Here is a 24,512-nt window from a genome sequence, read left to right as displayed (position 1 = left end):
TGCTTTCCTTTAATGCACACAGCAGTAAACTGATATTAATGAACCTGTCCCAAGGCAATAATTTTTCACTCCTTGCAAAACAAAATCAAGACTATGCATTCATTCTTACTTGTTTATTGTATTTGCAAAACATGATAAATATGTGCTTACCTTATTATACAAAAATATGTTAAACGATACAACATAAAATTTGGTGATCACACAGCAAATAAAGATAACAAAATGTTTAAATATAGCGAGACCTTTAATTTTATAATCAATGTACAAATTTTAATAAGTGCAATGTAACAATGATGCAAATCTAAAATCAGTTTTTCTTTGAGAAAAAGGAAAGAGGATGATCGCTTCAAGTTTATTAACAATTGTTCATATCTGTCATGTTTCAGAAATATTTATATTTAAAGCTGTATGCTACCAAAAAGAAAGAAAAAATATTACTTTCCCTTTTGATTTAATATGAAAAAAATGTGAAAACATTCGCAACATTTCTTACGCACCACATGCTACTTTCTGATTGACTATAGTGAAATTATATGGAGAAAACATCATACAAAATGAACATCAGATCTTTACAAATAGTCTGCATGAGGTTTAAAAATACAGGAATGGGCACTGGGAAAGGCTAATATTATATTTTCATGCCTCCTTAAAATAAAGGAGCACTGTACAAAATTATACGTAAATATGTGATTATACAATCCTCTCACATGACTTAGTAAACGAATAAACAGTCTCACATTGTTCCTTGGAAATATTTCATCATGTCCGTATCAACACCATGAGAAAAATGGGCTTTTATTCTGGAAGCGCTGTGTGAAGGTATCACTGAATGAACGGAAACGTGATGTTGTTCCTACATGTCCCTTTGACCTGAAAATAAATTAAATGTCACAGTAATGGATTCTGTACAAGTTTTATATACTTTAAAATAAACTAAAGATCTACAAATAAGGTTCAAGTAATCTGGTCAATTAAGAAATACCATCAATTGGTGAGGTTTCTTAAATTTATTTTAGCATCATTTCTTCCAGGAGTGCTAGTTCTGCTAGGTTAGCAGAAGAGCTTCTGTGAAGTTTGGAAAGTAGGAGACAAGGTACTGGCGGAAGTAAAGCTGTGAGGACAGGGCGCAAGTCGTGCTTGGGTAGCTCAGATGGCAGAGCACTTGCCCGCGAAAGGCAAAGGTCCTGAGTTCGAATCTCGGTCCAGAGACAGTTTTAATCTGCCAGGAAAGTTTTATTTTACCATGCGTACTACTCAACAACTTCCTGTTGAACCAGTTCCTTCAAAATTCCGTAGCAGAGTTTTACAGAAACTAAAGACAGTAGCAACAATTTCTCTGAACTTTCATCAGCAGGATTGTGTCACTTCTTAGACTGATATATCTATACTACCAACAAATGGGTAACACTATCTGTTGACTATTGCTTCACTTCAAACCGAACGAGACAACAGCAAGAAACCAAATTACCTGGCACATACAAAATCTGGTACACCCCAAAAACACAGTTCACTTGCAATGACATTTTGTCCGTGATTCTTCAGTGTCTCCTACTGTAGACGATGAGATTGTAATTCTGAACAGTATCCCAGAACATTATCCTGTACACATTTGGTCTCTTCTGTAAAATCAGTGTGAAGACTGAATGTCATTTAAGTTAAAGCAAAACACCATGAAGGTCATGGTGCAGTGTGTGGATTTTTCAAGGCACCACATTTGGCAACTCTTGCCAGTTTCAAGGGCTTTTTGTAAGAACAGCATTTGGTGATATTTTACCACTCCATGGTATGATCGTGGCAGCTTAGTAGAGGCAACATTCTTGTCCCATTCTTTGCAAATTAGGAAGGAGCTAATTATGATTGTGTTGTGATGTAAATGCAGAATAGTTTTTGCAGCTACACAACAATGTGACTGACATGTCTATGTTTGGATCAACATTTTGATGTTAACACACTTCTCTGTCACGGAGAGGAGAGAAATTGCAAGAAAGTCCCAGCTTCACAAGCTAACTCTACAGAATGTCCAATGGTAGCATGGAATCTGCCACCAAATATTTCATCATTTGTAATAAAGAAATGTCATGTTGCTCAAATGTAATATACAGATAACGTTAGGTTTTTTTCCTACTTTGATTGAACATTTCTGTCAAATAAATCTAGTTACAGTGTATTTGTTTGGTAATTGTCTCATCATTAGCTGTATCAAATTCCTGTGCACGAACTGTTAGCTCATCCTTGTTCATAGACATTCGTCTACTTACATAAGTAATTTCCTCACCCTGCCCTTCCTTGATTGAGGGAAAATGTCTTCCTCTGTGTGGACACTGGACTTTGAGCAGCCTAAGTTTGTGAAAGAGGATGCAGGAAATATATTCTTTTAACTACCTTCACATTCTTCCACAGTATTCCTTCCATTTTCAGATGTTGACTGGTTCAGTTCTAAGACTATCTATCTAACCAGCCATACAGCTGATAGAGAAGACCAAGTACTAAAATGATCATGGTGCAGTACTCTGAAGGCACAGAATGTAAGAAAATCTTTCAGAGACACAGAAAGGAAAAAAAGAGATATCTGACTGAAGGAATGAAAGTAAGTTATTTAACTATCTGCTATAAGGCCACTTGACATTCAACATTATCTCATTGTGGTAAGGACACAGAAAACTAATTGTTATGTTCTGTCAGGAGAAGCAGCCTCTCCTTTGGTTGCAGCAATTTACTGACAAAAAAAACAGAAAGGATGAACGACAATTTATCATCCCTGTGTCTGTTACAGATATATGCTTGTGCACAAACTTTCAAGTTTCTTCCCTCTAAGCTTAAACACTTAGTGAATAGAAAATATCCTTTCAAAACTTAATGAAAATATTTGTTCTTGAATCATTTATTCCATTCTATTGAGGATTCTGTGAAAGGGAACTTACCAATGAAAAGACATAACTACACAGTGTCAAGATTGTTAATACCAGTATTTTATGTAGATCAGGCTATTTTTTGTCACCCTATAATGTTAACACGTATTTTTCTAGTTCAAGTACTGCTATAACAATTGCTCTGCAGTATGACGATAAATGTGCCTGCCTACCTACCTTTTCTACACATAAATTCAAGTGTGAAGATAATAATCATTTATTGTTTTGTTTATAATACTGTAGTATCTGTAAATATGTTGAGTCAAAATTGCAACTGAATATACATGTAAACATATTTAAGCATAATCTTGAATCATTGTACACCCATGATGAGCTTATAGCTGTATCAGTGATGGCCAAAGACATCTACTGTGGCCTCAAATGTCTTTACGTGAAGTGGGAGATTAACACAAAGGCTCAAAATAAGCAAAGAAATATTGGAAACCAAATAACTGTTGATATGAATCTAGCATCAGTCTTTCATGAGTACAGCCCTACCTGACTACACTGAGTGCTTTTCTGACCTAGCAGTTAATCTGAATGTATTATATAAGATACAAAGACCTAGGACCTTCATGGGCATGTGTAGGCAATTCATTCTCACCCTTTGTACAATGGGCATGGATGACAAACTTTTCACATTTTTTTTTATTTTTTGGGAAAGTGATCAACTTTATAATTGTACATGAAACTGCATTAGCAATCGCTGTTATCAATCAATCCATCATTTAACATTTTAAACAGCTCTTGGCGGAATGTGGAGGATATATTTAACATAAATAAATTGAGTTCTGAATACCACAGTACATTGAAACTTCGTGGCAGATTAAAACTGTGTGTTGGGCCAAGACTTGAACTCGGGACCTTTGCCTTTCGAATGGCAAAGGTCCCGAGTTTGAGTCTCAGTCCAGCACACAGTTTTAATCTGCCAGGAAGTTTCATATCAGTGTACGCTCCACTGCAGAGTGAAAATCTCATTCTACCACAGTACATTATCTGTACAATTGAAAATGACAGTAATATTCATTTTCATCATGAGATTATGAATTTTGAGGAAAGAACCAAAAAACGTAATGTTGAGGACATTAGAAGCAGAGTACAAGCTTGGACTGGGAGAGGAAATTGGCCATGTCCTTTTCAAAAGAATCAATCAGGCGTTGCCTCAAGTGATTCAAGGCAACTGTGGAAAATCTGAATGTGGATTGTGTGATGAAAATGTAAACCCCATTTTTCTCCAATGCAAGTCCACTGCTGTCTTATTCTGTTTAAGGATTTTTAAACAGATGGCCATAAACAGAGTAGAGTATGAGGAACTGCAGGAGTTATCAATGGTAACTTTATTTAATAAAGCTGTTCCACTCCTGAATATTGCCTGAGAAAGCAGGAAACCACAGAAAAAAAAAGGAAGTCCACAGCTCTCTAAATATGACAACCGTCAGTATCACCCTATAAATCACACACTTGGCTCACCCATAATCTTTATCTTAACGTTACCAGTTTCAAAAATGGAAGGTTCACTAGCCATATTACACAAAAATCAAAACCACAGACACGTCAGCTTGTTTATTGTGTCATTTAGAAATTTCCCTTTTTCAATGAACCACAATTTTGGTAACAGCTCATATAGTAACACTACTCCAGGTGTTCTTCATCATAATTCTGCTCATACTGTTTCATTTATTTTACAAAATTCTCAGCTTCTACTTGGGTTTTGGTATGCTTTATGAGACTAGTGTTGCTATTTCATGGCAGTTGTGGATGCTAATATTTCTATAAATCACTGCACCAATGCCTTGTGTAGTAGTATGTTTTAGGGTTAGTTTATGGCCTTTGGTTTGTATTATGATAAACATAGAAGCCAAAAATGCAGGACATGAGTAATTTTGCAAATTTTGTTACAAGTGAAAAACTTTATAGTGTGCTCTGAAGATGCTGGTGCCAGTTCATATACTTTGTGCCTTTTCTCACTGCTGTCATTCATTGCTATCTACAGAGAGCAGTATGAATTATTGTACCTGAGCTATGCAGTATGAAAAGTATGTTGCTAGCACTGCAGGAGATACTGCCCTCCACAATGGTATTCTTGCCCACTTCTTACCCTCACACCACAGTTGCCTCTGAAGTGAGCTCAACACAAAATTTACAGTCTGTATGCCAATTATTACTTTACAAGAGAAAAAATTAAGCATTTATGAAACAAGACATTACCCTGGATAACGAATGGTGTAGAGTAAAATATGGCAACAACATGTCGCTAATCCATTTCCTTCTTGCATTTGTATTTTATTGTCACTGACAAAAGTGGCTGAATTCTGTACTGCCCAGGATCTAATGATTGCGGACATGGAGTTTGATAACTAGAATGTTGAGGACAGACTACGACAAGCTCATTTAATGTGCTGCAAAGCTTTGCAGAAAGTAAATCATTTTATAATTGCAAATTTCTTTGATGAAGGAATGTGTGAGTAACTCATTACTCCAAACAGTACAATATTTGAGCATGAGCTTCTTTATCATGTGCTTCACATTACTTTGTTACTGCTTCTTCCATAGTGCTACAGCCCTTGGTGAGCTTTGGCTTCGACTGCTGTAATATTCTCTCTCTCTCTCTCTCTCTCTCTCTCTCTCTCTCTAGCTAGGTGTTATTAGCCCCAGGCGCAATTCCCAACCTGGAGGACCAGGATTTGTATTAGTTTCACTCCTCTAGGGAAGCTGCCTTTACTATACCTTTAGAGCCCTCCCCACCCTATGTTGTGGGACACACTTCGTCTGGCTCCTCAGTCGAGACCAATCCGGCTTGGGTGACTCTGCCAGTAGCACACTACCACCGGCACAGCTATCGACTTCAACAAAGTACGCAAACCCTCCTGCCTGGCAATGAAGGTGCCTACTGTAAGGCAGTTTCCCCTGGGCCGGGTTACTTTGTCACTGGCATGTTCTGTGTGATATTTCTAATATAGCTAAAGATTAGCATAAAGTGTATGTTATCGGCACTGCACGAAGTGATGGAAACTTAGTCTCCTCGCACCACCTCTCACTTTTCGAAATCCTTATGCTCCTTCCTTCTACCCGCAAACTGAAAGAGCTAGTTTTGATAAAATTTTTAGACTGTATGCCATACTTGACAATCTAGCAATTCACAGGGATAAAAAAATAGGTAACCCACTCCAACTTTTATCAGTGATGAGGAGCTGGGATATTTTTGAAAGAACTGTTGTGTAACAAAATAATATACTGGTGCAGCGAACTAAACATGCAGACACCTTTCCTATCAATGCAGGAAGCAGAGGAAAGAAGGTCAAGATGTAACAGCTGAGTAGCATTACACAAAGACAGCTGATACTTCAGATGCACAGCAATATAAGCATAACTTTTTGGACGTCCTGACAATTTTACAAACTGAATTCTATCTGTGATGATGTGTTTCTTAGTCAGCATATGTTTCCTCTTGAGAGCCTTCCTCGCATACATCTCTAAAAGACATCTAAGCATTGTTTGATTTAAAATACTCTTCTCAAAATCTTGTATAATTTTAGGAGCAATCTGACTTGAACTCGTTGACCTTTCTCACTTTGCTAGCATTTTTATCAACATGCACAGTCATGGACTTGGTTCCTCCTTATGACCATATCTATGTCACAAGCTTGATGTCCCAGAACCTCTATGCTTCTTTTAGAATGTTGTGGTCACTGAACGGCTTTCTGGCAATTGCCCTAATTTGCATCTCCTGCAGTTTTAAGGTTAACACTGTTCCTTGCTTCCTTGATGAAACACCTTTCTTCCAACACGTAACATAAAATTGAAATTTTAGGTTATGTATTCTGCAGGGACCTTCTACAAGTATTTAAAACATACAATGATAACAATAGCAGTTAACAACAATGAACATTTGTTTAACAACAACAAACATACGAGGTATGATGTTTAAACTTATTGTGAGTTGTTTTCACTAGGAACTAAAAGAAAGGGACTTTTTCACACTTCAGTAACTGTTAGGCACAAAATGTCACAAGGGAGCAATGTCATGCCAATGCGGTAAGTAGAGGCACTGTTTCCAAATTATTTAGAAAATGATAAATGGTTAAACAAAATCAAACAATGGAAACTCCACGTAGGAATACCAACAATGTAGACAAAGAGAGATTGCTTCTTACTGCAATAACATGCTAAGCTGCAGACAGGCACAATCAAAAGACACTGAACATGAGCTTTCAACCTCAGCCTTAGTTGGAAAAAGGGAAACACACACTGGTCATTCATACAAACAAACACAGCTCAGGCCTGAGCTGTTGGAGTTCACAGTCATGTGTCCTTGCTTGTGTAAATGAATATGTGCTTCTCTTTTTCCGATGAAGGTACAGGCCTAAAGCTTATGTGTGTCTTAATTGTGCCTGTCTGCAATTTAGCATGCTATCTTTACAGTAAGTATCAATCTATCGTTTCTTACGTTTTTGATAAATGTTAAACATCTTGTCAACAGGATAATCCAACTAGCAAATAAATTTCTCTTTATGCAGATATTTTAAACCATTTAATTAATGGTTCTGGCTGATGTAGGGTCCTGATAACATCAACTTTCAAGCAGAACATCAAGTACAGTGAAGTGAAATGTGAAAATATTGATTCAAATAAGTGGGGATATTTTGCTCAACATTAGGGTAATCTGATACTATTTTTTTGAAGGAATAATGTGACCGATAAGGTTAAATAAAAAAGAATCTTGTTGTTCCCAAGCGATGCTGCCCCATATATTATGAAGATCAGGAGAGCAATTAAAACGTTTTATCCAGATTTAACACACATTTTATGTTTAGCCCACGAGCTACATGGTGTAGCTGAAATAGCACACCTAAAATGTCACAATGTGAATACGCTAACGTTCACTATGAAAACTTGCAATTTCCGTAATCTATCTTTTATCAGAGTCCGAAAAAAACATTCTGAATGCAATTTTTTAGGTATGTATTATTGGTTGGTATTGCACATGATAACATAAATTGTAACTTTAACATCAGCATAAACAACAGCAACTGGAAAAAATACTAACCTTTCAACAATTACAGCTGGCATCTGAACAAGCTGCACAGGGCTTTTACCGTCCTTCAATGCTTGGGTCAAATTGAGGATCTGTCCTCTCATGACACTCATCTGCCTCTCAAATAAGTGACGATCAAACCCCTTGTCTTGCTGAAAACACAATTATAGTTATTAGTGAATGTATCTATCCTTTCACTTCACTTTCAGTTCTGCTATGGTAGGACATATTATACTCAAACATTTCACTTAATAATGCTGTGAAAGCATGAATAAGCAAGTGGCAAATCAATTTAATGAACACAGTCAACAAAAAATATAAACAATTTTATCTGTTTACTGGCTGATGCCAGTGTATGATTTGCATGACCACAAACAGTGGCACAGAAAATTATTTAACAGACCAATTCCATTCTTTCAGAGTGTAAAGTAAGAGATGATTCAAGTTGTATGAAGGTTAAGAAAGTCAGTCGAAAGTAGTGGGAGATATTACTTTGCAGTGTTACACAGTAATCTTCATTTAGCTTTTGATTCCATTTATTTTACAAAGAAAGAAAATGGTTACAAGAACACCTGGAATTCAATACACAATTTTAACCCCAAACAAAGAGAAAGCAGATGTAATCTTATAGTTTGTTTCCCTGATAGCTGTTTCATTTTGAACCATACACGAGTTGCAAGTAATTCCAACCTCTTCACGGCAATAAAAAAGTCATCCCTTGGAATCTAATTTAGCTGATCATTGTATTCAACTGCATTAAGATTCATGCTCTTCATATGCAACAGCTTTTTCAGAAAGACAAAGGTTTTCCAAAACTGCTGAGTATATTGAATAAGATGTTTGCACAGTACTGTTTGCTTTTCCTTTCAGAAAATTACATCTCATTGATGCCAAATGGGCCACACCACCTTCAAGAAGGAAAAGGATGAGCTACAGCACAGATCTGAGTGAATTTTCCAGTTTCAAGCAAGAAGGCGCCATATCCATCCTTGCAAAACGATGAAGATAAAAGCAAAATGTGAATGGTATCATATGTAAGCGTTTTTATTTGTTGCTACGATGGTTTTGAAATACATCAACAATGAAAATTGTGGTCGCACAAATGAAGAATTTAATATACAGTACAGCCTTTTTAAGATGAACTCTGTGCTTTATGGTACAAGACAATATGTTGGCTATTGTGAAGTACACCACAACATCAAGTTGTTATTAGCACATTTTTCCCTCAGAGAGATTCCTTGGCCAGATAATATGAGCTCTCTGACACAGTTCAGTAGAACAAATTAGTAATACACTGCACTGTTGCTCGAATTGTTTCCATCAAGGTCAAAGTTTTAGAAACTTGATGTTATGGTGTAAAGTCATGCGCCAACACACCAGTTGGAAATGAGAAAGCAGAGAGGCCTGTGAAGAAGACATCAGCCACTTGCACGTTCACCAAACCCCCTCCAGGATGACAACACGACAGCAGCGGCCTCTATGTGAAGAGAATATAAGCGCTGCACCCGACTGGCCATAGCCAGTTCTACAACAGCTTCAAGACTAGTCATTTCACTTGTATTACGAATTGTATATACTGAAGAGTTTTCTTATTTGCATGCCGCCCTTTGCTTGCGAAACTTCTACGTTCTTGGCAAAGTTGAGTATTTTCATTGTTCATTTCGTAATAAAACTCATCAATATGATTTGTTTGAATGTTGTTTAGCGATCTGAGAAGGCAGGCTTCCTATACCCCACATATCTGATATAAAGGCAGGATTCAACACTTGGCTCTTAAGATCTAAAACAGTGTTAATAAGATAGTGACTGTTGTTTTTGATCAAAAGGTCACCTCAAAACTGTCTATGAGTATTTTGAAAGCAGCAATATTTTAAAGGGCCAAAAAGCCTTTGTCTGGGCAGCTGAACAATAATTTGTACTTAAGTCTTCCAAATGAGAGCCCAATGTCTCAACACTGTACCACACCAACTTGTACAATTTTACTGTATCTAATCGTGGCTCCACTCATGATACAAAATACCTGTCCACACTACTTCACAGAACTCTGTCAAGATATCAATATATGTGCAGGCAATTTCCTAATTATCCCAACTTGTGAACAAAAACTCACTCTCTCTCGCCCCCCCTCTCCCTTCCTCCTCCCTCTTCACCAATATCAGCATCTCCTTTCCTTTTCTCCCTCCCCCCCTTCTCTATTCCTTATATGTTCTACTCTGTGAACTCCTTTTGTCTTGTTGTGCAGTCTCTGAATCATCTGTCAGAAGGCCTGCTTCACTTTACTCTGCTACCTCTACCTTGCCTTGTGTGTCCTTCCGTACCCCCTCCCCACCTCCACCAGTCCAAGAAATACTTTCAATAATCAATGATCAATAATCAGCCACACAGCAGCTATGAAAGAGAGCATTTGGGTGTCTGTATGGTTGTGTGTGCGTAAATGTGTGTACTTCTACTAGGAAAAGACCAAGAGCTCGAAAGCTAGTGTGATTACTGTTGTCTGTTACATGTTCCTACGCTCCACTCATAACCGCTGTTTTGTGAGTGGATGTTTTGCTTATTTTATGTATTGTTCCATCCAAGTTACATACTGTTACACATGAGAACAATTTTATGGTTAACACATCGGCATCGGCTGTACAATAATTATAAAAAGAGTGTTACATAGCTTCGTATAGTAGGAAGCATGTTATGAATGTGAGTTTATCAGAAATCCTTATGATTCAAATACTGAAGGCTTGCAAAGAAAGTTATGTCAATGGAAATGCTAATTTATCCAATTTGTAAATACACATTCTGAGGCAGACATGAAAGAAAAAAGCTGAGGAATTTGCTACAGTACACTTACTGTACAGAGAAGATAGTAAGATATTAAAATTTTTCCATAAATATTTTCTATCTGTTGTGATCAATTGATAAAATTTTGTTACACACCCATACATAAATGGAATGTGGATATCTCTGTACCTTACGAAAGTAACAAGTTTCTGAATATTTATTAGTTAATATGGAGGAGTTGTAATAATTATTTTTGGAAATGCATTTTATTGCACAACTGAGAGGGTTTATAAAATAACTACTTGAATTTAAAAGTCATAATAACAACGGCTGCCAGCTGTGACAGGCTGCATGACAGGGACACACAGTGGTGTTGTGAGAAGCAAGGACAGGACACATTGAGGTTTTGAACTGAACAGTAATGTTGTCTATGACTGGTGACAAAAATTTTTTTGTAGTAAGAAGTGCGTTTCGACAACAATAAAGTGATGTGGCACTAATGTGCATGCTATTAAGTGGTCGTCTGAAATTTGTAGAGCATGGTTGGGTTGTTTGGGGGAAGAGACCAAACAGCGAAGTCATCGGTCTCATCAGATTAGGGAAGGATGGGGAAGGAAGTCAGTCGTGCCCTTTCAAAGGAACTATCCCAGCATTTGCCTGGAGCGATTTAGGGAAATCATGGAAAATCTAAATCAGGATGGCCGGACGTGGGATTGAACTGTAGAGCACGGATGCAAAAATTTGCACACTAATGATGCTGAAAGTTATGGAGCTATGGCCACCAAAGTAGCAATGGCTTTAAATGATGTTGTATTGGTCAACAAGTAATTAATGAATCAGAGATGTGAAAGAATAGTGCAACCCTGGTTTGTCGATTGCTCACCTAAACAACGCACACAACAATGTACGTCACTACATGGCAAGGTAAGACTCTTCAACTAATTTTCTTAAAGACTAGAAATGTAAGGGAGCTTTGTGTAATTTTATATTATGTTATGTTTGGTGAATTATAAATAAATAATTCTTAAAGACAGAGCAAACTTCAATCTGAAATATTTCATGCTCACAATTCCAAGGCAATTTCATAACTATTCAAAATACTTCTTTTTTCTAAATTATGTTTCACAATCTAAAAGACTAGAAAGCAATGAAATTAAGACTGTTGTAGGAATTTTGATCATTCTCACTGAGAGAACGGAAGTTTTAACTGAGTGCATAGGTTGCTTTGTGATTCAATTCTTTTTGATGTAAATATTTTGCTGCATTAACTTCGAAGTTTTACTGGGGGCTTAATTCTTGTTAAAGGAAATTCATTTCCATTAAGCAACATGTAAAAATAAAGATGGATATAAAAGAATCAGAATATAGCTTCCATATTGAAACAAAGCAATTAACATCAACTGGATTTACAATCCAGCAACCATCCAGAATTTAATTCAAAATTAAAGTACAGTAAATTAGTTCCCTTGGAGCTCGGTGATTGTCAAGGAAACAAGAGAATACTTGGTAAAAGTATTTATTAGAGGAAGAAAATACAAGGCGAGTCACGAACTATACTTTTCCAAGCCGAAATCTTCGACTCTGGACTGACTGATGCAATCACGGCACCAAAATATCTCTGGTATTGGGCGCCATGGAATTTGAATCCGCACAAGACAACATGGATGTCGAAGACCCCTAGAGGTCTCTGCAGCATCGCACCATAAGCCATGGTGGCTCACGCCTCCTGGCCCATATTTAGTGTGAGGGTGCCAAAGTGGAACACGTGGTCCTGGAGGCCAATAGTGGCGCCCCCGATCATGTATTTAAGTACCAGCCTCTCGCTCAGCCGGCCAGTCTAATCTTGCATAAATCTCTGGACATATTGCCTCGCCTTAGTGTATTTACTTTCTTGTTCTGTGTACGGGTGGACATAGTTGTCTAGTAAGATTTTCTTGTGACTCCGTTGTTTCGATCTTGTAGTTGTTCTTAAGGTCCATCGTTGGTCGTATCCATCCTCTCCCATTTGTGTTGTGTTCGCGGGCCGCTCCACGGGTCCCGCCGCATGTTCAGTCACTTCAACCCTACGACCGTTCCAGTCACAGTTACAACATTTTTGGTGATGGTCGTTGGCATGGAGGCGAAGTTGGTCTGTCTGCTGGAGCAACAGCAGCAGCTCATGCAGCAGCAGCAGCAGCTCCAGTTAGACATCTTACAGCAGTCACTGCAATTGTTAATGGACAAAGTCGATGCCCGGGACGCATTACCACAACAGCTTCCGAGTCCTTGGGTGTCCGATGCGTTCTCACGTTCGCCGTCATTCCCACCATTTGATGACGCTAAAGAAGACTGAGAGACATACTTGCATCGACTGAAACAATGTTTCATGGCTTTTCAAGTCACGGATGACTCCTTGCAGCGGTTGTTGTTTCTGTCTTGGGCCTCCCCAGACATGTATCTTTCTTCTCCGCAAGTTGGCACAGTTTTTTTTTGCCCGATCCTATGGCTCTCTCTTTCCTTGCTGACGAACTATTATTATGTGGTTGCCTCTCAGCTGGAGTTCCACCAGTACCATAAATAGTCAATCTTATCGTTCCTGGGTCACGGACTTGCAGGGTCTCAGCCATCAATGTGATTTTACATGTATCAATCAGCAGCGTAAGGCTTCGTATGTGGACTCCCTGATCTGAGATGTTTGGTTCAGCTGCCTCCCGATCCTGAGGTCTGTACTGCGGCATTGAAAATCGATAACCCCTCCTTGGAAGAGATCTTCCGCAATGCCCACTCCTTTGAAATTGCTCAAGCGGCTAACGAGCATATTATGGCATGGTTGCAGGTGGCGGCGCAATTGAGGCGTCACATCAAGTTCCGCCCCCGTTACATCAACATGGCCCAGCCGACAGAGGCCAGCGCCATCAGGACTCCTCGTTGTCCGACGTCTCTATGGCATCAGCGCCTCCGGTTGCCAATTGTCACTGGTCGCGCAGCTCACTTCCATCTCATCCACAGTGCTTTACTACACATTCTCAAGCTGATTGTCCCCATCACTGGAAAACTTACATGCGGTGTAACAAGGAGGGCCACATCCGATTGGTTTGTCGTAGTTACTTGACTCACTCGGGTCCTGCCCCTCCTGGGCCTCAAGATACCATCCATGCTCTGCAACTGGTCGTCCCACAGGACGACCCACTGGTGCGGAAGCTTTTCCTCACACTCCGCCTTCTCATTGAGGATGTCAAGTTTTCAGGTCAACACTGGGGCCACTGTCTCCCTGATTAATATGGTCACATATACCTGGCTAGGCTCTCCTGAGTTGTCACCACCTTCTCGCCATTTGGTCGCCTACAGAGACGGTTCAATTCCCCTTCGTGGGCAGTTCGACATCCAGGCAATGTAGAAGTGTGTTCTCCGGCTCCTTACCCCCCTTTATCGTCGACCATCCGTCAGCTTCAGATGTTTTTTGGCCTGGATGCGTTTCAACTGTTTGGCTTTTCCATTTCCGATGAAGTTAAGGTTGTTTTCTCAGCCGTTTCCTTTCAGGACTTGGATGATCTGTGCTCCGCTTTGGTGGCGTTTGTTACGGATCTTGGATGTGCTTCCAATTTTCAGGCACATATCACCCTTCAGACGGATACACAGCCTCGCTTTTTCCGGGCCCGGCTCCTTCCAGTGGCCTTACGGCCAGCAGTCAAGCAGGAACTTGATCGGCTCCAGGCTGCTGGCATTCTGAAGCCTCTGACTTACAGTGTCTGAGCGACACCATTGGTGGTCATCCGGAAATCCAATGGGTCTCTTCGGCTGTGTGGGGATTTCCGCGCCACTGTCAATGCTCAGTCCCTCGTCAACACTTACCCCATTCCCCGACAGGAAGACCTTCTTGCCAAGCTTGCTGGGGGAGAGTATTTTTCAAAGATCGACCTGGTGGAGGCATACCACCAGTTACCCTTGGATGCCGACTCTCAGAACATCATGGTTATCAACACGCCTTTTGAATTGTACAAGTACAATCGCCTTCCCTTTGGTGTCACTTTGGCGCCGGCCATTTTCCAGCAGTTCCTGGAGCAGTTTACACAGCCTATTCCTGCCTGCGTGAATTATCTGGATGACCTCTTGGCCACCGGGCGTTCCCACCAGGAACATTTGCAAAATCTCAGTGCCTTCTTTCACGCTCTGCAGTCCGCAGCTTTACACTGTCGACTGAAGAAGTGTTGTTTTTTTCAACCGGAGGTGGAATACTTAGGACACCGGCTTAGCAAAGATGGCATTTGCCCTTCAGGTTGTAATGTCTTGGCTATTGAGGCCCTTCCTCGTCCCAAGGACTTATCGGAACTCCAGGTGTTTTTGGGCAAGGTTACTTATTACTTAAATTTCTTGCCCCAGGCTGCCTCCGTTGCTCAACCCCTCAACCACTTGCATTGCAAAGGGGTACCTTTTGATTGGACTCCTGCCTGTGACCAGGCTTCTCTCTGTTTAAAGGCGAAGCTGCAGTCCGCCCCTTACCTTACTCCCTTCCCTCCCCCTTGGTTGTGGCAGCTGATGCGTCAGCATATGACACTGGGGCCGTCCACGCGCATCAGCATGCCGATGGCTCCGAACAGCCCATTGCTTATGCCTCTAAGATGTTGACCCCAGCCCAACTGAACTACTCGCAGATTGAAAAGAAGACCCTGGCAATCGTGTTTGCTGTCCAAATATTTCACACCTATCTTTTTGGGGCAAAGTTCACCCTCCTGATGGCCCATAAACCCTTGGTTACACTTTTCGGAGCCCACTCTCACCTTCTCGAGAGGACGGCTCAACATCTCCAGCGCTGGGCATTGTTTTTACGAAATTACGCTTACACCATCCAGTATAAGCACTCCGCCCACCATTCTAACACGGATGCTGTGTCACGTCTCCCAGCAGGCCCCAATCCTGCCTTTGCCCATCAGGAGCTCTTCTGCTTTCACATGGATTCCACCCACCGGGATGCACTGGACGGTCTGCCTCTCATGGCTGCTCACATTGCCACAGCTACCTGCTGTGACCCTATCTTGTGGCAGGTTCTCCACTACATGGTCCACGGGTGGCCCTCCTATGTTACTCGTTGGATGCAGTCCGATTTCAGCCCATGTCGCCACCTGTCCCACAGGCTCTCTGTGGTCGATGATGTCCTGTTGGCCACGGAGTCGGATGCCCATCGGGTGGTCATCTCTCCGGATTTGCAGCTTCAGGTGCTCAGTTTGTTACACCACGGGTACTGGGGTATGTCCCGTATGAAAGTTTTGGCTCGCCGACACTGGCCCGGCATTGATGGTGATATTGACCACCTGGTCCGTGGGTGCACTGTGTGTGCATGTCACCAGGCAAGCCGCCCCTTAGTTGTTTGCACCCTGGCCTGTGCCTTGCCGGCCCTGGCATTGCACTCGTATTGATTTTGCGGGCCCATTTTGAGTCCATATGGTTACTTATCGTTGATGCCTACTCCAAATACCCATATGTTGTCCACATGGCATCCACAACCATGGAGGCTACACTCACGGCCCTGGCCCATGTTCTTGCTATTGAGGAGCTGCTACACACGTTGGTCTCCTATAATGGCCTGTAATGCAAGGTGTCGTCCTTCCACGACTTCTGTCAGGCCAACAGTATCAAACATATCCGTAGCCCCCCTTTCCACTCTTCATCAATGGCCCGGTGGAGAGGCTTTTCCACACTTTTTAACAACAGTTGACAAAGGCGGTCGACACATCTCCAACCATGTCGGCCGTCACCCTGCTTTTGAGCACCTATTGCACTATGCCAATTGACGAACGCAGTCTGGCGGAGCTCCTTCATGGGCGACAGCCATGGACCCTGCTCTATTTGCTGATGCCATTCCCCTCCCACCCCCACTCCTGGTCTGTCACATCACAGCATGGCCAAGTGGGCCCACGAGTACGGGTGCAAGGTGGGTTGGATGCCCGCCATGTTTGTCGTGGCCCATGGGCGGCATGGGATGTTGAAAGGGTTGGAGCGCCGCCATTATAATCAGCTTAGCCTGTGTGCCCCTGCAGGACTTGCACCACCGCCTCCTCCCCTACCTTCTGTGGGTACAGACGTGGTCCGCGAGTTGCCGCCCCTGCCCCCGGTTGCCACCTCCCCGATGGCATGCCTCCGGCCCTCCCCACCCCCGGGTGGGTCGGCAGCTCCCTCCCCTGCCCTGTACTCTGGGCCGGCCATCATGGATACCTCGGGTGTCCCTTCCTCTCCGCCAATGGCGGTTGATGAGCCTAGCTCTTCTTTCAACTGCCGCCCACCTCGGCACTGTCCGGGACATTTCTGCCCCTGCGTGCAGGTTTCAGGGAGGAGGAATCTGGTACTGCGCACCGTGGAATTTGAATCTGCACCAGACGACACGGACGTCTAAGACCCCTAAAGGTCGCTGCACCATTGTGCCAAAAGCTGTGGCGACGCGCGCCTCCTGGCCCAAATTTAGTGTGAGGGCGCCACAGTGGAACACGTGGTCCCGGCGGCCAATAGCGGTATCCCCAATCATGTACTTAAGCACCGGCCTCTCACTCAGCTGGCCAGTCTAATCTTGCGTACGTCTCTGGACATATTGCCTCATCTTAGACAGCGTATTTACTTTCCTGTTCTGTGTATGAGTGGACGTATTTGTCTAGTTAGGTTTTCTTGTGACTCCGTTGTTTCGATCTTGTTGTTCGTAAGGTCCTTCGTTGGTCGTGTCCGTCCTCTCCTGTTTGTGTTGTGTTTGGGGGCCGCTCCACGGGTCACACCAAGCGTTCCGTCACTTCAACCCTGCAACCGTTCTGGTCGCAGTTATGATATCGAAGGTAGGCAGTGTTAAAATAAAGATAGTGCTTTTTGTGTCCAACAGGATGCCAACAAGATACAACAATCAACGTGTGCAGTAATGAAGAAAGTGATGTCGAGTGAGGTTTCCGCATGGAAAGCTGGTAGCACCGAATTCAATAACAAAACACCTGGTTTCCAGAAAACAGTGACAACACGTGCTGTATATCCTGCCCAATTTCTTCTCAGATACTGTTGACACTGGGGAGGGAGGGGGTGGGCGTGTGTATCGTGTAGATCATCACACCACGACAACAAGCCCATTGGCAGTGTGCATAAATATTTCGTGTGACATGTACAACTCTGTGTGTTGTGTTATTCTTTGATTTTCAACTAGTTTAGTATTACATTTTTCATGTATCATGGAATCTGCTTTGCCTATTCATGACAGTATTAATGTAGTGTAATATGTGGAAATAAATCATTAAGTCTCAGAAGTTAACCACACCTACATCCATAACTCACTTTGGAATAAGTAGTTTATCGCCTTTATTAAGCTTGAAACAGTCAAAGTTGGGCACACAAGGGTCGACTGAAATGAGGTGATACTGTTATCTGCTATATATTAACAGCTTTGGTGTGCTGCTAAATGGAAGTGAAATTTTTGGTTGCAGCTTAGGTTCAGGTCGCATGCTGCCACAGATTGGGCTAATGGCAAGAGAGAAAAAACAGGGTGCAATGACCAGGGGCATAGACTGTGGCTTGTCATCACAAAAAAACAGAAGCTCTAAAGCTACCTGTTTAACAAAACAATATTAAAGAAAACAATAAACAAAATATAACGCACCTTTGTCAATGATCAACAGTCACTGTAGAACTGCTAAGATAAGAATTTGATGTGATTTGTACAGAATTTGTCATTAATTAGAAAGTGAAGATTGAACTAATAGTACAATATTATGACGGTTTCCTCACAAGCCATTCAACTGATGTTTAGGACTGCTATTACTTTCCACTTACATAAATGACCTGGTGGACAGTGTGAGAAGCAAACTGCGGCTGTTTGCTGATGGTGCTATGGTCTACGAGAAGCTGTCATTGTTGAGTGACTGCAGGAGGATACAAGATGGCATAGTCAAAATTTCTAGTTGGTGTGATTAATGGCAGTAAGCTCTAAATGTAGAGAAATATAAGTTAATATATCTAAAAACAAAGATGTGACTTACCAAACGAAAGCGCTGGCAGGTCGATACACACACAAACAAACACAAACACACACACAAAATTCAAGCTTTCGCAACCAACCGTTGCTTCATCAGGAAAGAGGAAGGGGAGGGAAAGACGAAAGGATGTCACATCCTTTTTTCCCACTGCTGTAGTTTTGAGTGGAACAGGAAAGAAAATGACTAGCAGTGGTACAGGGTCTCCCCATAACGGGCCTTATGGTGGCTTGTGGAGTATGTATGTATGTATGTATGTATGTATGTATGTATATAATAGAAGGAAACATGTCTGCTTGTGTCTGTATATGTGTGGATGGATATGTGTGTGTGTGTGTGCGAGTGTATACCCGTCCTTTTTTCCCCCTAAGGTAAGTCTTTCCGCTCCCGGTACTGGAATGACTCCTTACCCTCTCCCTTAAAACCCACATCCTTTCGTCTTTCCCTCTCCTTCCCTCTTTCCTGATGAGGCAACAGTTTGTTGCGAAAGCTGAATTTTGTGTGCATGTTTGTGTTCGTTTGTGTGTCTGTCGACCTGCCAGCACTTTCATTTGGTAAGTCACATCATCTTTGTTTTTAGGTATATGTATGAGTGTATGTACATGTAGATCAGACTCTGCAGAGCTCCCATACTGAAGGAACTCATGTGTACAGCTCTGTAATCATGGCTGTTTTCATCTTGGAGGACAAGAGTGTCCACAGCGTACATTAAAAAGCAACATTCACTCACCAGAAATCTTAATATAAACAAAATTGATCATGTTCATGATAACCTGAATGCATGTACCCAAGTCGTGGTACAGAAAACATCCTGCTAACAACTTTAATTACACCATCCACATACTGTGGGTTAAATGCCTCCCCGAGAATGGTATGACTGTCGAAACAGCTTTGGCCAATAGACAATGCACGTAAGGATTGACCAATAACCTCTGTAGTCTCTGCACTTTGCTTATCTTGCAATTCAGTAGTTTAGTTGTAGGTCACTATTGCTGCACCTCAGTCAATATGAAAACAGACACAACCTTCGAGTGTCTGACAATGTACGATTTAACAATGAGTTTTTACAGTTGCTTGTGCTCTGGCATGGCAGTTGTTGGAAAGGAGTCTACAGATGTGATCAGTTGTGAACACTTAGCTGAAGAAAGTTGTCTAAAAGTAGTGAAGTAATGGACTGAATGTTTTTGTCAGATGTTGGGAGATTACTGGATGGTAATCCACAAGTAGGGAATGTCATCTCAGACTGAAGCATTCACTAAAGATGCCATCTTATTCGAATCTTGTGGCACAATTTTTTATACTGAGATTCAATCAACTATCAAACAATGCCAAGGATGAAACAATCTATCACAGATAAGAAGAGGAGTAATCAGCAATTAAGCGAGCAATTAAGGGAGCTCACATTGTATATGTAATACAGAGTGTACAGCATTGATTTCAAACAAATCAGCAACTGGTCAACAAACCCCAACCCTGCAGCACAGTAACAAATTCAACATAACATCTGGTGAACACAATATGGCGATTGCTGCTTGAAGAACCAAAACAGAAATAAACAACACATTACACCAGAAGACAATGTTATGATAATAGATTTTAATTGTTTGCTGCCAATTTCGTGTCGAAGAAGTAAGTTAAATATACACAACTATTAACAGTTCTTCCACAATCGTCAATCATCTCAGTACTGGAATGTCCTGTAACGAGTGAGGCCTTATACTGATGGTATATTACAGCTTCCTTAATAGAACCTCTACTAGTTATTTCACGGGTTTTATGCAGCTGTAACTGTAAATGTTTTACTATCATTTAATTTACTGAAGCATCCGAGTTTGTACATTTGTCATTACTTACCTTGAACAGTAGGTAGAGATCATCACAAAGATCCTGAACAAAGTTCATATCGGACAGCTGAGGCAGAACAAGTTCTCTAATTTCTTTGCTGAATGGAACTTTAGCATAAGGCAGCCATGCCCAATGATATGGATATGCTCTCCACGAGTCAGGATGTTTAAAAGGGAATGCAAGACCATTATCTATAGCTGCTATATCTATCTCTGGTAGCTGAACAACATTCCATTCCTAGGAAAAAAGATCTACTATAAGTGATGAAACTAGTTTTATACATTGAGGTAACAGATACAAATCGTCCTGAGTAATCTTCTCTAAAACATAACAAGAATGGATATACAATTTCATTTCACTAGTTCTCAGAATATTACAAGTCAACAGCCAAAAATATCAGAAACAGGGAATGCTGATAAGAAGAGAGAAATTACTTGAAATATTTGTAGCGCATTATCACCAATGTACTAGCTTTCTTGGTTTTTATGAATACACATTCGAATTGTGGGTGTTACAATCATTATGTTAATGTCTTCAAAATATCCCAGTATACACAAAAATTCTTGAAAAGGATCAACTATCTATCTATTCTTTTACTTTAATATACTTTTACCATTGTCTTCATATTACAAGAGAGCATCAAAACTTAAATGACTCTACTCACCAAGCGGCAGCTGAACACACACATAAAAGACCGTTGTGACTGGCAAGCTTTCGGAGCCAGTGGCTCCTTCTTCCGGCAGATGGATTGAAGGGAAGGAAGAAGGGTGAAGGGAAACGACGGGAGAGATCTAGGAAAAGGGGTAGATTTCACTAAAGTCACCCAGAACCACAGGTCAGGGATGAGAAGGAAAGAGTCTTTCCTTCCCCTTCAACCCTTCTGCCTGAAGAAGGAACCACTGGCTCCAAAAGCTTGCCAATCACAAGAGTCTTTTATGTGTGTGTTTGCCACCACTTGGTAAGTAGATTTTTATCATTCTATACAATTAAATAATTTTATCATTCTATACAATTAAATAATTTTATCAATAATTGATTGTTTTCATTGTTACAAACTCAAATGAAGATAGACTGAAAGTACATCCACTGCTTACCATTTCTCAAAGAGCCTAACATTCCATGTTCCAACACTCCTCAGGTTGACTAAAGGCCATCACCATTCTTTTCTTAACATAGCAAGATCTGACTATCACAGGTGTAACCTTATCTTCAACACTTAATTCTAGATCTGTACCTTGTTTGAAAACTATCATAACAAAGCCAGGTTTTATCAGCTGTAACAATGCAGTCCGCATATTGTAACACAGCTTTTACATTTTTCTGAAGATTTATCTGCAGCGTCAGATATGAATTACCTTCAGTTCTACAGTCACAGTGTAGTAGTCACAAACAATACAACTTTGTGACTGTAACATTGTCTTACAGCATTATCTGAACTGAAAATTCAGAATGAACCAAAAATCCTTTTTTTTTTGGTGTAGCACATAGGGCCTATTCCTCATTTACCTCTAGCTTCTGTACCGCAGAAGCATTCTATTCTATGACCAACAAAAATTAATGAAACGAGCAGTGAATGTCTGAGGGTGCAGTCAGTTATCAAATGGTCAGAACAATAAGATTTTCATACTGGAATGTCTCAACTGCTTGGAGACAATAGACAAGGCAGTGACTGATGTACTGACAACTTTACAGCAAAGCTGATCTGAACATCTGCTCACTACTTTTTTTTGCGAATAAAGTCATTTTACAGTAATTAAGAGACCTTCATGCTACAAAAAATTTATGGGCTTGTTTGAACATGCACAGATTCAGTAAGAAGTTGCTCAGCTAAACCTTTACATTGCACAACCCTAACTGTTTTTCCTATTAGCCATAAATGACTTGCGAGAAAGAGAGAGAGAGAGAGAGAGAGAGAGAACCACAATAAGAAAAACTTACTGTTGCATCCAGCAATTCTCCACCATTTGAATTAATATGTGACTGAATATTTGGTTGATCATATTTTATGAGCCAATTATCATTTCCTCGATCTGTATTTCTAATTATATAATCTAATACAACAAGCCGTTCAAACTTCAGCTGAAAATCTCGTTGAACTTTCGCAGGTAAAGGGTCCAATTCAAACCTCCTGAGCCAATAATCAGCATCCTTGTAACCATCCACAAATAACTGGAAAGACCCAACCTGAAAAATCAGATCAATTACAATTGAAAAAGCAGAATAATAAAATGTGATCCACCTACTCCTTGAAGTGAAAATGTGTAATCCATGCAGTCATTAGTTATTTTTATCAAGACACTTTACCTTCGGCCTAAGGCCTATTCTGTTGAAATGTCGTCCCACATTTGGAAACTGTGCCATAATCGCTCTCTTCATGCGGGCCTTTTCTCGATCAATGCGTGGATAATTGAATGTTTCACTTACCAATTTCACAACCTGAAACAAAATTATGGTAATAAAATGTTGAACTAGTTATTTTAAATGGGATGTTCATTCATTTGTCCAGTCAACAAAATTGAAAATTCTGGATGATGCAGCAATATGTAACACAGGCCAATACAAAAACTCACCTGTAGGTGATTGAAGCTTGGAGCACAGAAAACTAGGTTTTAAGCACCCCCCCCCCCCCCCAAACACACACACTGCAAGTCAGCTTTCAATTAACAGGAAGTGATCCAAACAAATGGAAAGTCTTTGAATCGTGTAACAGACTGTTACTCTACATGTGGTGTCACCGCCAGACACCACACTTGCTAGGTGGTAGCTTTAAATCGGCCGTGGTCCATTAGTACATGTCGGACCCGCGTGTCGCCACTGTCAGTAATTGCAGACCGAGTGCCACCACACGGCAGGTCTAGAGAGACGTACTAGCACTCGCCCCAGTTGTACGACGACTTTGCTAGCGACTACACTGACGAAGCCTTTCTCTCATTTGCCGAGAGATAGTTAGAATAGCCTTCAGCTAAGTCCATGGCTACGACCTAGCAAGGCGCCATTAACCATTCCTAGAGAGAGTCTCACTTGTATAATCAAGAATGCTGTATACAAATGATGGAGTAAAGTTAAGTATTAACGCAGCTACGTACTTTTCTTTATAGCATTCATTAAGTATCCTGTTTCAGACCTCACGCCAGCCGGCGTGTGTGTACGCGTGCATTTCGGCTACTTCCGAGTGGCGTGGCTGTCTTTCAACGCCACAACACTACACCTAGTCAATGGATGCACTATTCTGGAGACCAAAAACACACACATCATTTCCAACACAGGATAGTAGCCAGTAAACTGACAACTCTTGAAACTAGGTGGTATATTCCATTTTAAAATTCAGAGAGGTTAAGAGGGGAGACACACTCATTCTTAACAGTAAATGTATGTCATCAAAGCACAGAGAGAAACTTTTTAAAGTAAGGTACATTATCCATTTCTGAGGGAACAGTGAAGGAAAGGCATATTCCTATGCTGAATGCAAAATTAAACTGCGATATGTACACTGTTCATTACAAATTAGTTTTTAAGAGGTTAAATTAGTAGCGTCTTTGAGAAATTTATTCTAATCCAACATTTGCAGTTGGAATTTTACTCTCGGCATTACTGATTTTGTTATCTGTCAGTGTCTGGAAAAAATTAGTTGCCCTGAGAATGGCAAGAATATAGTGACACACAAAATTAATTGTATTGTGCTTAGTTTTTCTGAAGCGGCAAATAAATTCAACTTAACAGTTGCTGTAGATATGGTGTGAAACATCCAGCTATACAAGGGAGCAACAAAAGTGGCAGCTGGAGGGGCATGTGTAGGAGGAGGGAGAGGGAAGAGAAATGAGTCTTATAACTGTGATATCTGCACAGTGAAATGTAAGCTATGTGTAGAAAGTTATTGTAATCATGGCCAAGACCAATATTTTTAAGTGTATGGTAGTTACTATAAAATGAAATCTGAAGTTAAAAATTTACAAAGAAGAAATGTTTGATAATTTTAAA

At 40.8% G+C, this 24,512-nt stretch overlaps 1 protein-coding gene across 2 annotated transcripts in view; it reads right to left on the bottom strand.

Moving 5' to 3' along the window:
* Nucleotides 1-225: 225 nt before the first annotated feature.
* Nucleotides 226-24,512, bottom strand: part of LOC126187894 (phosphatidylinositol 4-kinase type 2-beta) — a 42,238-nt gene continuing 17,951 nt past the window's right edge. For both annotated transcript variants that reach the window (XM_049929245.1, XM_049929244.1), the window contains exons 4-8: nt 22,839-22,970; nt 22,473-22,718; nt 20,544-20,771; nt 7,957-8,096; nt 226-870 (exon numbers count right to left, since the gene is read on the bottom strand). In XM_049929245.1, coding sequence (XP_049785202.1) covers nt 771-870; nt 7,957-8,096; nt 20,544-20,771; nt 22,473-22,718; nt 22,839-22,970 — 846 coding nt within the window. In that variant the 3' untranslated portion in view covers nt 226-770. The remainder of the gene's footprint in view (nt 871-7,956; nt 8,097-20,543; nt 20,772-22,472; nt 22,719-22,838; nt 22,971-24,512) is intronic.

Source organism: Schistocerca cancellata, chromosome 5 (assembly GCF_023864275.1).
Source record: "Schistocerca cancellata isolate TAMUIC-IGC-003103 chromosome 5, iqSchCanc2.1, whole genome shotgun sequence".
Classification (NCBI taxonomy): Eukaryota; Metazoa; Arthropoda; class Insecta; order Orthoptera; family Acrididae; genus Schistocerca; species Schistocerca cancellata.
The sequence above is the reverse complement of the archived record's forward strand: the minus strand, read 5'-3'. Positions and strand labels throughout refer to the sequence as shown.